The sequence below is a fragment of the Barbatula barbatula genome, assembly GCF_947034865.1.
Source record: "Barbatula barbatula genome assembly, chromosome: 3".
NCBI lineage: Eukaryota > Metazoa > Chordata > Actinopteri > Cypriniformes > Nemacheilidae > Barbatula > Barbatula barbatula.
Window position 1 is genome coordinate 12,936,898 of NC_136764.1, and position 14,265 is coordinate 12,951,162.

Sequence of the window (14,265 nt, forward strand, 5' to 3'; positions counted from 1 at the left end):
CTGTTGTATAAATGAGATAAAAAATACTCTATATACAATGACTCAAATAGGAAATTAATATTTTTAATTCTACACAGTTTATCATACAGTAGTACTTTGAATTACTGCATAGGATATATAAATACATATACATATACATTTTAATTCTAACTTTAATCGAACGAAAATGTTTTGTCCTCTACCTCATATTTCACTTCTTTGTTTTTTTTTATTATCCACTTGACTTTTTCTTAGTCATGTTTGTGTTTAGTTGCCACTGTGCTTAATAAATATCTAATAATTATAAATATTACGCCGTCGACTTCGATTTGTGTTACACTAAGCCCTATTAAGATTGTAGGACCATTGAAATAAAGATTTGCTAAAATGTATTTGATCGCTTAAGTTAAGCATCATGTTATCCTTCCTTATATTGCCGAACAAGACAAGTGAGTCTTGATTTTTATTCAGAGGTGATTCTCCAACTTTGTTTTCCTCTCTTGTCCACCGCCGCCTGCCATGCTGTGGGCCTTGTTCACCCATGAGAGATGTTTTTTGCGGATTATATACCTGAAACAGAATGTTTCATAACTGTACAATGTTTTGCTGGGTCGAGATGTGTTCAAAAATAGTGTGTGCATGCAATATTTCACCACAAAATCAAATAACAATTAAGATCATTTCCATTTAAATGATTATTGTGCAAATAAAAATGGTACTGACCTGGACTTTTTGTTATGAGATTTACTCAATGTTTTATAATGAAATTTAACTAAGCTTGACTTACACAATGTCGTTTCGCTCCAGTTTTGTCTCTGGAGACGGGTTGATAAGGACATAAGAGTGGCTAGTCTGGTTTTCATTCGGCACTTCTACATAAGAAGACAAAGAATGTTTCGTTTATTATAGCATTTCAGTTGTTTAAAGGAGTAGTTAACTTTGCCCAAAATTTGCCCCCACTGACTTTCCATAGTAGGAATAAAGATTACTATGAAAAGTAAATGGGGCAAATGTTGAAGTCAACTACTTCTTTAACTGCCTTGGGACAAATACTACATTTACTGATGCTCTGTCGCAATCGGCCCTGTACTATTAAACGATACTCAATTCCAAACGTTCTTCAGAAAACATAAATTCTCACATACGCAAAAAACAAACATTTTACCATATAATTGTCTTTGGGTGTGCCTGAAACCATAACATTTACATAACATGTCATGGATATCCATAACACCATAACATGTATATTACTATTTATGACAATTTTCAGTTTTGTCATAACTATCCCAATTAAAAACAATATCATCCGATTCAGGTCCAGGGAAAAGCAGGTAACACTTGAAATGTATTGCCTAAATTCATGCTTAATGCAACTTTACCATTTGCAAACATTCTGAAATGAAAATGCATGTACTATTCTATATAAATGAGCAATATAGGCAGTTTCATACAGACACAAAGTGAGAAAAAGGACAGATCTAAATCAGCAACAAGTTTCCTCATGGCACATTGAAATCGCGTTTTAGATAACATTACATTTTTACTTGTTTTAAGCCTATTGCTGTTTTCTTCTTTCTCAGATGTGTTCATATGATGCTTAGGAAGCCAATCTGACACACGAAATTCTGAAACTCACCCAATCCATCTGTGGAAAGCCCCAGATTTTTCATGCGCTTGTTGACCACCTTTGTAAGTTCCTGTCTCTCTGTGGGTGTAAGCAAAAGAGCATTCTGCTGGCTGCTTCTCTCAGCATCGCCCTCAGCTTGCTCCGGCCCCAAATACTGCGAAGTCCTCCACATGCTCTTTCTCCGAGACCCCTGCTCCTCCAGTTCTCTAACCTCCTCCCAGTCTGCCACATTAACTGACCGCTGGGAATGTGGAGTCTAGAAGATAAAGAACAAGGCTCATTCTAAAGAGTGAAGCAGTAAATGTATAAAGACACTTTAGACCGTAAACATAGAAACTAATGAAACTTAAATCAGTTTGTTCAGTAAGCTATTAAAGCACTTCCGTGGTATCTATTTGTATTTCTAAGTTAATCTATCATAACAAAGTAAAGGTTTAACAGTATTTAAAACATTTTGATAATTAAAATGTTTACAAAACATACTAAGATCAATGAAGATCATCCTATATTATATTTAGTGAACATAATTGATAAATCGTAAGCAGTTGGAGATCTCTTGAGTATTTATTGATGGCAAAGTAACCTCAGGAGGTTCAACTGTCTGAGATTCGGTCCTGTAGATGCCGATGGGAATGTCTCCAGTGGTGGAGCACAGTGTTTGGTAGAGTCTGCCATACGACTGAATGCACAAGTCCTCCTCTGTGATATTCATCTGAAATGTTATATGCCACATTTTACGACTGGTAAAAGAAAAGCACAATTTCATTTAATGATTAATGTGGTAATGTTGTATAAGTGGTGCTTACAGCACAAAGGAATCCAGATCTTGGTGCGGTTTCCAGTCCAAGAAGGAGCCTTGTGATGGTTATCATGTAGTCTTTGACAAAAGACTACAAAAGTATGTTGAAAAAGTATAATAAACATTAGCGAGAATATGACCGCTAATGTCCGATTAAAACATAAATATGATGGCCCTTGTGAGAGCTCTAATCCCACAAATCAGACCTTTTAATATTGGCCTAGTCAATGTCATAGTTCATATAACTGCATTTACATTTAGAAATGGATTTCAAAATAGTGGACAACCTGAATTCTTGTTCTTAATAATGTCGCCACCTAGTGTTCATTAGCAGGCATTTAAAATAGTTTCAGGTTGAAAGGCAACACATTTTGAGAATAGCATTTATGATTTGATTTACCTGGTACAAGAGCGTGTCCAGCATGCCAACGCTGAACACCCTACCAGCCGCAAAAGGCAGGCGAAAAATGAAGGATAGGTTTGTGCCTTTCTTTCTTTCTTTCTGCTCCACGAGGTGATGAAGAGGGAAAAAACATCAAGACCAATCAAATCAAATGATTAGATATTCAAGAGATATTCAAAGGTAAAGAAAATTATTTAGACACATGACGAGCCATAACATTACACCCTTTAACATAATTATATACAAATATCAAATGTGTGAATTTGAGCTCATTTTATTTAGGCCTGAGCAATGCCAATAATTGTGAATAATATCAATTATAATTATTTTCCCAAAGAAAGTTGTAGTCCTATGTTGCTATTCACCCATTTTACTGTTCATCGAGCATACATCGAGATTACAGCTGATCGGTCCGTCATAAAAACCACGTGCTGCAGCATGTGTGTCCACATCTCTTTAAACAAACTTCGCTCGCTTGCTGATTAAGATTTGATAAAACACGTAACGAATGTGTGCTCACCTTCTCTAGTTTTGAGAATGCTAATGAGCAGCAGTCCTTCACGCTGAACTGCATAAATCTCATGTTAGCAGGGTGGGTGAGCTCAGTGATGATGTTGAGGCCAGAGAATAACCTACAGGTGAGTCATTCACGAAAACACACAATACATAGGCCTAGTAGTTACATTTTATAGAGAAGTATTTAGGGAAGTGTTTGTGTCGTATAGTCTTGAATATTGCTAAATAGTTATGTATTTTTGTTTGAATAATGGTGCATAGTAAAGCCATTTAAATGAGTGTTTTACCTGAATAGAGTTTGAACATTAACAATAGTTTTTGCATCAGCCATATACTCTTCCTTGGCACTCATGGTACTTTCCTTGTCTACCACCACCATATTAGCCGCAAAAGAGATGCCACAACGCAACAGGTGATCCAGGCTATTAGAGAAACAGTACATAGTAAAGACCAACTACAGGTAGGCAACTTTTCATTCAGTTCAGATGCCTTAATATTTTCAATCTGAGAAGATTCAAAGCAATATTTTACTTTCAAAAATAATGTATATTGATTTCTTAAAGGTATAGTTTACTCCCAAATACAAATTCTATCATCATTTAATGTTGTTCAAAACCTGTAAATGATAAAAACAGTTTTAATTTTGGGGTGAACACTCCCTTTAAGGACATGACATGCTGTGACAAAATGCATTTTTAAGCATTTTTGGCCCGGTTGAGAGGTTTTAACCATCTCAACTGTATTCTGATAGACATTTGGAGACATTTCTGATAGAAAAAAACATTTTCTGAGGTTAATTTTGTTAGAATAATACACAAAGATTGCACACCTCAAAAGCCATAAATGGGAAATAAAAAAGCACAAATTACTACATTATTTGGTTTGACTCTTGAGATTGTCGATCAGGCATTTTCTAAAGGTTAAAGACCTTCTTTTATTGTGTTCTGCTCATAACTTTCATGCTTATGTCTCATACTTGTCAATCGATCCAACCAGGTAATAGATCATCGGGAACCAACAAACAGTGTCTAGAAAATCTTTATCTGGTCTGAAAGAGAAAAAACATTTCCAAACAGCAACACATTTTCACCTGTAAACAGATGCAGCTAAGCACAGCTATATATACTAAAATACAAGAAATGTGTTTATATAACGTTAGCAAATGTTTAAAAATGGGAATGTTAAATAAACGCAGTTAAAATGTGTTCTCTAAGGAGAATGAATTAGGCAATTAAAGTGTTTACTCATTTTCCAAGAGTAGCACAATGGGATAGAGCTCATTCTCTCCTCTGCATGAGGATCGTAATGGGTAGATGAAGTTGTACAAGCCGTTTCCAGCTTTCTCGGCAGACACAATGATGAGCTTATTCTTCAAATCGTACGCTTTGGAATCATCATCGTCTTTGTGGTTGCAAGTCTTAGACAGAAACTGATATGACAAGACAATGCAATACTTATTACAAATTAAATAATTTCTGCAAAATTCTGCTTCTAGATTTAACAATTGATGTATAAATAAATGTTTGTAATTTATCCACCTAATGCCACCATTATTGTATTGTATCTAAAATATCCGCCACAAAAAAGTATTCTTGTAGCTGTAAAGACTTGTAATACCTTGACCAGCTGCATACAACATTTAGACATTTTCTCTTTCCGTAAATGGCAAAGTGTCTGTGAACTTCCAATGTAGGGCATATTTGGGGGATACCCCTTGATGTAACAGCTAAAATAAGAGTTAAACAAACATAAAACGAAACATTAGGCGTTTAAACAGAGTAAAGTGCTGTATTTCTTACCCACGTCAACAAAAATAATCACCTTTCGCTGCATTCATTTCCATTGACAGTTCGATTCAGATTCTTTGACTGATCTCTGGGCAGGTCGTCGGCCTGAAAGGTAGGTGGATGTTGGGTGTCTAGAGCAGCTTTGGTTGGCCTTTTATGCTCCGATGTTAAAAGTTCAGTTGAGAGAGAGGAACCTATACCGGATGGACTGCCTATATCCTGGATGTCTATGGCCATGGCACCTTTTAGAAAATGTCAACTTTAGACAGAAAACTAGCATGACAAGTCACATTACTATTTGATACGTAGAGATGCACATTTAATACATCACAAAAGATTTGTGTAATGGAATAATCAAGCATTTTTACTGGATTAAATCGGACAAAGTTTGTAGAAGCAAATTGGTATAAGAAATGAGCAATTCTGACACTTACTGTTAACAATACTGCTCAGTGGGAGTTGATTCTTTGGACTCTTTTTGCAAATGGACTCAGTCTTAAGGCTAGAGTTCTCCTCCTCGGTGACATTTATATAGAAGCACATGTCTAAGGGTTTCATGCTGTGTATAGGGCCAGGATTCAGCAGAATACTCTTAGTTTTTTCAGGACAGACTCCTATAAGACAGATGCCATACCTAGAAATGAAGAGTAAGACATATGAGTGATCCCAGATATTTCCTTTTTTCATAGATGTAATGCAATTCTTGGATGAAAAGAGAGCTTTTGCGATAAAAGCTTACTTGCCATTTTTGTATTCTGAACGTATCATCTATCTGCATTGTGACACTGAATGCAATACCCAGCTATGCACATTTATTGTACTCACTTTTGATAAGCGTTGAAGGAGGCACAAGGAAAGCTCATTCCTTCATACTCAGAAAAGAAGACACTGTCTTTGAGAACAATGTTGTACACCTCATTCCCTGAACATTTGTCATAAATTGTGTGCCAGTCATCAGGAGAGTGTTGACCTCCTCTGTAGTCACAGTATACAAACAATAAGATACGTTTTATAATACCAGATATGAAAAACATAAAATTACATTTGAGATTTTTTGCCCTATGTATGTTGAACCCACAGGCCTTGTGAGGTGTGCACCAGCAGCGTGATGAGGGTGGATGTTGCGGGACAGATGCAGTTCAGGGCCAGCATGGCGTATTTAAACTCCTCCTCACAAACAATGTGATCTGAATAGAGATATCAACATACAACTGTGTTAAAATCTATTGTTTCTTTGCAATCGCATTGTTTGGGTTTGGATTCGAAAGAAAATGTTATAGTACCTGCAAATTTCACATGCAGTTTGTTTTCTGGTTTGAGGATCTGAACAAAAAGGGGACAGCCGGGAGCAAAGTCCTTCACAGCCCAGGCCCGCAGAATGGTCTGATGATCCTAAGAAAAAATTGTTAGATTATGAAAGGAACATTTATAGAAACAACAGAAACTAAATAAAATACAATATCTTTTACACCCCGTGACCATTTGCAAATGTTATCAGTACTTGCTTTATGATAACACATTTTGTAATGTTTTGGATCATGAATGAATGTTTTGAGTACATACTGCTGCATTGCGGTCCACATCACAACGACTAGTGAGAATGAAACAAGCCTTAGCTTTATCCAGCCTGTGAGGAAAGATGGGTTATACTTTGTTACCGAGAGATTTAATTGCTCTAAAATGTATAAAGGCAGCGTCCCACTGGCAGATTTCCATCTGCATAACTCATTTCCATCAAGTGAGGCGACTTGACTCCCTGCCATTAATTCATGTTCTTATAGAGCTTGTTATAAAATCTAGCTTGTTTGAAAATGCTGCTGGTAGTCGCTGTGGATCTTCAGAGATGGGCAGTGACCAATGAGCTTCTTCTAACACAAAAAAGGATGAATGATTTTTCTGCTTAGAATTTCGGTGCAGAAAAAGTTTGCATCAGATCTGTGCCTCATTATTCTGCATCACTTTACGTATAACGGATGTGTAAAACAGGCTCAATATGATTGACAAAACAAACAACTAGCATTACATGAAATACTTAATGGTAAATAAACAGCATACTGTATATACTCACTCTGCCCTGATCAAATCTTGGTCTTTAAGAGCAGAGCCTTGTAGATATATGACCCTATGTGACCACATTGGGATCTGCATTATCTGTCTTACTTTTGAGTCCATCTCTGTTGGGCATAGGATGATGACGTAGTGGTCCTATCAGACATCAACACCAAAAAGTAAGAACTATTAGTATTTCATTCAAGTGCTTTGACGTAAATGACCCGATCGCTTCTTATCCAAGCTGTCAATACAATATGAACTCTCTAGCAACAAGAGAGAGATTTTCGCATTTTCGAGTCTGACAGACAGTTTTAATTCATTTTAATTATAGTTTATAAGAGTTGCCAGTACGCCTATATTTAGATAAAAATATGATTTTACGTTACAGGGAGTTATACGGGAACAGGTATTTTTGTAAAATATACCTCAAGCCCGGGGTGGGCATAGAACTCATTCAGGAAATCCATCAGCAGGTTGGTTTTGAGATAACTGACACACAGCACCACGTGTCTCTCGTTTTTACTTCTTTGCCTGCTGTAATCCCCTCCTGACTTCTGACGTTCCATCCACAAGAAAGCCAGCTGCTCACACTTGTGTTATCATGTGACAGAAAAAAAAACACTTTTAGGTCATCATGCACAAAATGCCCTGGACTAAAAGACATACTTAAGAATGCAGCATGTTACACAAATGTTTATATTTAATCTAAATTTAAATACATTTTGATGACTCCAAAAGTAACCAAAACCGTTTTTTGTAGTATCAAAGGCAGGTTTGAGGTATTTACCTGGATAGGCAGGACCATTAAAGCCACAAATATCATGACAACAACCAGCAGCTTGGAGGGCCAGATGTCAGGGACGACGTCTCCAAAGCCCACCGTAGAGAAGGTAACGATGCAGAAGTACAATGAGTCAAAAATACTGATTTTTTTTCCAGCTCGCTGCAAGTGTTCAACTCCACAGATGCTGGAGAGTGATAAAATATTTGTGAGAAATGCAGAAGTTAACAACACAAAGAAGTCCATGCTGAGTTTGCAGAACATTAGGGACTGTGTGAATTATTTGGGGGGATGGCTTATTAAGTATAAAAGTCACATTAAATGTAATCATGATCTTATGTCAAATCACTCTTATGACAAACGTTTAGCTGTTCACTGTGGAAATTCACAATAAAACAAAAGGAATACACTGCAGGAGATAATTGTCGAAATACAAGAAGAGGATGGAGCTAATATATATAATATCTAAGCTTACTTTATGACATCTATGAAAATCGTTGTGATCTTTTTTCTTTTCAGGAGAAGCAGGAGACTTCCCCGAGCTTATCTCCTTTTGAGATTTATTGTTATTTAGCAAGAATGTAAAGACATACTGAAAAAATCTCAGTTTTGATTTTCTTTCTCTTTGCGCTTACTGTATGAGAAAATTAAATGATAGACTCAGGAAATGACAGTGAAAGGCCTCCTTTCTGCATTAGCCCTCAAAATGACATCAAGTTATCATGAAGGCAGCTTGTGAAAATCTGCTTTAAAAGCTTGGAGATGCACTTAGGGTTGGATGATGGTGAACAGGTGGTATTCTGATGATGAACAACTGACCAAAAAGCTATTATAATATTGGATTAGTCATGTGAGACAAAGAAAAGCTTTCAAGCCAATCAACCACAAAATGGCGTAGAGAAATAATGGAGAAAGTTAATATTGATGAGGAAAACATTCAACTCACTCAACAGTTTTGATGTTTTTCAACATTTCCAATACTAAGTAATTAATAAATGAATCGCAGTATCTTTAAAGAAGTCATATGACAAGGGTAAAACGAATATTATCGTTTGTTTTAGATGTAATTTAATGTGTATACACAATTTAAGGTTAAAAAAACGCCTCTCTGAAACACGTCGCTCTGAAAAGCGAGGTGTGCTATGATTGGCCAGTTAACCAGTGCGTAGTGATTGGTCAAATACTGCAAGCGTGTGATGGAAATGTAACGCATCTTATCATATTTGGACCATTTTCTCGCATTTACATTTGGGCGGTCTTAGTCATCACACGAAATGACGTAGATTTGTGGGAGTGTGATTACACGAGGCGTTTCATGCAGGTCTGGGTGAGCATTCGCTTTTAGATAAAATGCATCTTTGGTTTTCCGATACTTACTTTTTTAAGAAATTTTACGTGTCTAATACATGCATGGGCAACTTATAACACACCGAAGACACAGAAAAACATGTATTCGCGCCATATGTTTTACACTTGGACCACAGTGCCCTGTTTTATAAAACCCTGTTTATAAAATAGCCTATGTTTTCAATTGCAGATCTAAAATTGGAATTAATCGTACACATTTTTTTAGATAAACCATGTGTTGAATGGGCCCTGTAGTTTTGTCACATTTAAAGAAACCGTATGGGACATTGACATCTAGCAGTTGAGTCTAAATTCAGAATATTGGAAAGACAAATTTAGCCAAGTAATGGTTCTTCTCGGTTTCTTTTGCTTGTTATCAGAAAAAATCTACAAGCACTCTATTAATTGCGAATTTACAGTACACCGGAGGTTAAGGGCAGTCCACGAATGTGCGCATACGCAATTACTTTCCTTATGTTGTTGCTTTAAAACCGTCTATAGGAGAAATTCTGAGAATGAATTGCATAGTTTTGTTTATTTCCATATCGTCTGTGTCCTTCTGAAACCTTGTATGTCAAAATTCTCAGTTTTTCAGGAAATGGGAAAAACACTGTAGTCTTTAAATGATTGCATACTGTGTTGTCAAAGTTGACAAGCACTTTTTAATACCTTATTGGTTAGATATTTGCAAAACCCAGTGACTAATAATAACGATTTATGGCCAAGAATAAAAATCACCAAATATACGTTCTCTACGTTCATTACAAGATGCAAACCAGGATGGAAATTAGCCTAACACAGTGCTAAATACAATTTGCATTATGTATTTTGCATTTATTTGCATTGTCTTACCAGCCGACCTCTCTGGTTATTGAGTGGAGGGTGAAGGTCAACCTTCACAATCTGATCACTATCTGTATTATTGTATTTTACATCATTGGCATGTTACAATTTGACTTCAATACTTTTTGAGGCCACTCAATATACAAGGGTATAGGGTGGCAATACACATGGGATGAATAAGGATGTGAATACGAATGAGCATTTGTGGTGAATAAGTGGTCTGCACTTTAAAAGCGGAAACCACAGAAAATTAGCTGCAATTGACTCTGTTTTTGACCCTCAACTGAGAGCTGCATGTCTAATGCTATAGTGTCAAATAAGACAAGCAAACAGATTCAACTCATCCACTCTGTTTGAGAGACTAAACGCAGTAAGGAAAGCCTGCCTAACAAGCAGTTTGTGGTGCAATTTCTGTTTTGCAAAACACATTGTGTTTCATTGAGCGTGTATGTAAAGGTGAGTAAATGAGGGTGTGTATGGGTGTGTACACTCTTTACAAAAAGGTGCTTCAAAAGGTTCTTCGATGCCATAGAAGAACCTTTTGTTTCCTTAAAGAACATCGAAACAAAAGGTTCTTTGTGGCGGAAAAAGGTTCAAAAGTAAGAAAGAGAGGGTTCTTCACAGAACCTCTGGCTGAATGGTTCTTTGTGGAACCAAAAAAGGTTCTTCTATGGCATCGCTGTGAAGAACTTTTTAAGCACATTTATTTTTAATAGTGTACATGGGTAACGACTTACGAAGTAAAAACGAGGCACAGGAAGGTGGAGATGAGAATGAGGAGCTGATGGAACATGGCTGTCTGTGTCCGATGAATAGCACGATGAAGGTCATTCTGAGGACAGAATATATACTTTATGCTGAATATGTCATCAAAATTACATGATGTTAATTTTATAATAGCTATTATTAAAAGAAGATTAATTGTTTTTCTTTTAACAGGAAATGTTTAGGGCAGTTACATCTACCGTTACATTTGGTATTTTAAAATCATTTTGGTTTCTATTGACTAATTCTTCAGACTAAAACAACACTGGTGCCAAAGCACTGCCTTTTTACATTTTTTACACAACTACACTGCAACAAAATACCGCCAACGAACATTTCAAACTGAATTGTAATGTTAAACGCACATCTTTAGAACTACTATATATAAAAAACTAAACAAAACAAGAAATGCTTATGGACCACTGCTGTTTACTTCTTGCAGAATGGTCTATATGACACTATATCTTTTTTTAAGTTAATTATAAATAAGTTGCAATAAATCTTTCTTAAAAATATACTCACAACCATGTTCTCCAGAGCATGTTTTGCCAGCCAGCAGTTCAGAAACACTGGGATGAAGAGATTCTGGAGTGGTCTGTAAAAAATCTGTTACAATAAAGAACACGTATTTAATCTTGAGAAAACCTTGTGGATAGTTATTTTAAGGTTTCGACTCAAGCTTACAGTAAGTCCTTATCAATGCATATCTACAATTTCATGTATTTTATCGAGCTTTTAGCTTTTTAGTTTATAGTTCATGTAAAGTGCCAGCACAACATGTCAGAGCACACGCACTAACTGCTGCCGGGGATTGGATGATGTATTCATAAGGCCCCTGGGTTCTTGATTTTAGGTGGCCTACCAAGTCACTTAAAGGAACAGATCACCCCAAAATGAATGAATGTCTTCATTAACTAACCCTCAATTTGGTCCAAATATGTATAAATTTTTTGTTCTAATGAACCAAGAGAAATATATTAAGAAAGAATGCTTGTAACCAAAATGTTTATGGCCACCATTAACAACCATTGTCATTTTTCCTACTATGGTAGTCAAATGTGGCCAAGAAGTGTTTGGGGTGAGTAAATGAAGACAGAATTTGTATGTTTGGACTGTCCCTTTAAGGCCCTAGTGTGCAGCTTGCACTATATGCATAAAAAAACCTGATATCCCTAGCGTTCCATTTGTAATGATATACTTACTGAAATCAGAAATGGCACTGTGTCAATCATCTCCAAGATAAACGTTATTCGTAGAACCTGCTGCCATATGTTCCCCTAAAATCAGATGAAACATAAAACAAACAGAGATAACACGGATGTTGCATTAGATGAGTGGAACAAATAGCAGTTATTTCTTTTGTTGTATTATTTGTTTCACAGTGAGAAGAGTTACTTCACAGTGATTTAATACATGAATGCACCTGTTTTAATGGCACTTATTAAACAATTGTTGCAGTGCAGCAAGCAGACAAAAGATGTTAAATACATAGTTGTTAGGAAAGTATTATTAAAATACCTTATAGTTTAAATACGTCAGTAGGATTCTTTGCAACAGACATATGGTGGCAACAGACAGCTAAAGAAAAGAACTCAGAATGAAATGTCTGGTACATTCAATTTTAACTATTAAAGGGTATCCGTGACACACTCTGTTTACCTGTACACTCCAAAGCGCGTCACCTCGATCAACCCAAATTATGGATGCCCTGACAGCAATAATAAGGTTAGTAAATTCATGAAAAGATGTAAATCAGAAACATTTATTTAAATTCGGTGCTGTTTTGGTTAAACGGAAATACATACCAGTTTATTTCAAGAAAGGAAAGATTTTTGTATTCACAATTCAAGCTAAGAAGGGAAGATATACAATATTTTAAGGCAAACATCTTAATGCAACATCATTGGATGATGGGGCACAGTTTACAGCAGTATATACATTAAATGAATGAAGGCAATGAATAGATACCATGAATGTTCCTGATTGGTGTCGTAAAGCACTCGGACTATGTACAATATGCAGCTCAACAGCTTGAGGGAAAAATAAAACACTCGCACCCAAAGACCTGAAGAATTTAACATATTCAGATATGGTTTTGTGATGCACGAAACAAAGATGTCACATGCATTCAACAAGTGTTCGTTTTGCATTAATTGAAAATAAAATAAACCCAAATTCAAATTTACACATTTACACCATTAAGCCATTTATTCTGAAGGAACTTTTGCTCTTTAGTTCTTTTAAGTGTTTCTTTTTTGTGAAAACACAATACATTTATTGTGTTATTGAAGCAGGAGTGCCATTGTTTACTTGAAGAAAATAAAGTGCAATGACACTTACTCGATTTTCGGTTCTTAAGAAAGAACAACTTGAGGCGTTCTTTGAGGGTGTTCTCACTGTCGTATTCAACCTGCACCCTATGAGCCAAAGCCAATGAATGAGAAATATGGATTAAATACAATTATTTTCTTAACTTTAAAACGTGAAACCGTATTTTTCGGTTTGCACTTTCATGCGTGTCAAGCAGTAGAGCCTATACAGCTTATAGACTGATGTTGTTTTTTGACACAACCAATATTTACAAAAAAATGTTGCGTTTTCCTTTTTGTTTATCATTTTTTTGCGATTCGGTGCTGTGTAAACTATTGCCGAAAAGCACATAACACGTTTGTTTGTTTGTTTGTTTTAAGCAGCTTGTAAAAAGCTTATCCCATAGTGTGACAAACGTTGGCCTATGTCAAATAATTTACTTTTTTCATTTTCATGACACATTTATTAACAATAAATCATTTCTAGAAAAGCTACATTAAACTTACTAAAACTACATGCGTGTATTTCCTGAGCAACAGCAGTGAAAATCGAGCCGAGCACTTACTTGCCACTGTTTTGCCATGCCTCCTCTCCGAGTAATAACTCTTTAAATTTGTGTCTACGAGGCAAAGTTGCCCCGTTTTCAGCATTGGCCATTTTCTTTAAGGTTTAATTGATCACAAATCTCTCCCACGTCTCTGGCGCTGTATGGCCTGACGTTACTCAACTGTTTTAAAACGATTTCCGTCCCTCTTTCTGCGATACGACTGTAAACGCTCACGCTTACAAAGTGACTCAAGACATCCCATCAGCATCTTCTCACACTTGCGACAGAAGGGGCGGGGACATCAAGCCACTAAAGGAAACAAAGGGCAAAACTATCCTGCAAAAATAAGTGATATTACATATACTATTTAATTCATGTATTCATTAATTCATAATGTGGCAATGTGTTACTGTACCAAACAAAGAAAAGGGGATTGATGAAAGGTAGACCGCTCAAGAGGATACAGTACCAGTTAAATCTAGTTTTATTCAGCGTCATTCTTCCGTGCA

The 14,265-nt window shown here is 36.2% G+C and overlaps 1 protein-coding gene across 1 annotated transcript; it reads right to left on the reverse strand.

The window, feature by feature from the left end:
• Positions 1-446: 446 nt before the first annotated feature.
• On the reverse strand, positions 447-14,041 carry kcnt2a (potassium channel, subfamily T, member 2a; the record flags this gene model as incomplete). Its single annotated transcript, XM_079453681.1, has 27 exons — positions 13,775-14,041; positions 13,240-13,316; positions 12,868-12,964; positions 12,705-12,749; positions 12,559-12,607; positions 12,418-12,477; positions 12,102-12,176; positions 11,422-11,505; positions 10,872-10,966; positions 7,951-8,131; positions 7,589-7,753; positions 7,180-7,316; positions 6,675-6,738; positions 6,395-6,503; positions 6,190-6,298; positions 5,937-6,086; positions 5,546-5,745; positions 5,146-5,353; positions 4,942-5,050; positions 4,569-4,753; positions 4,301-4,372; positions 3,612-3,746; positions 3,329-3,440; positions 2,190-2,318; positions 1,616-1,862; positions 767-851; positions 447-549 (listed from the first exon to the last, which is right to left on the reverse strand). Exons 1-27 carry the CDS (start codon positions 13,864-13,866, stop codon positions 447-449), a joined length of 3,174 nt encoding a protein of 1,057 aa, XP_079309807.1. The 5' UTR covers positions 13,867-14,041.
• Positions 14,042-14,265: the final 224 nt, after the last annotated feature.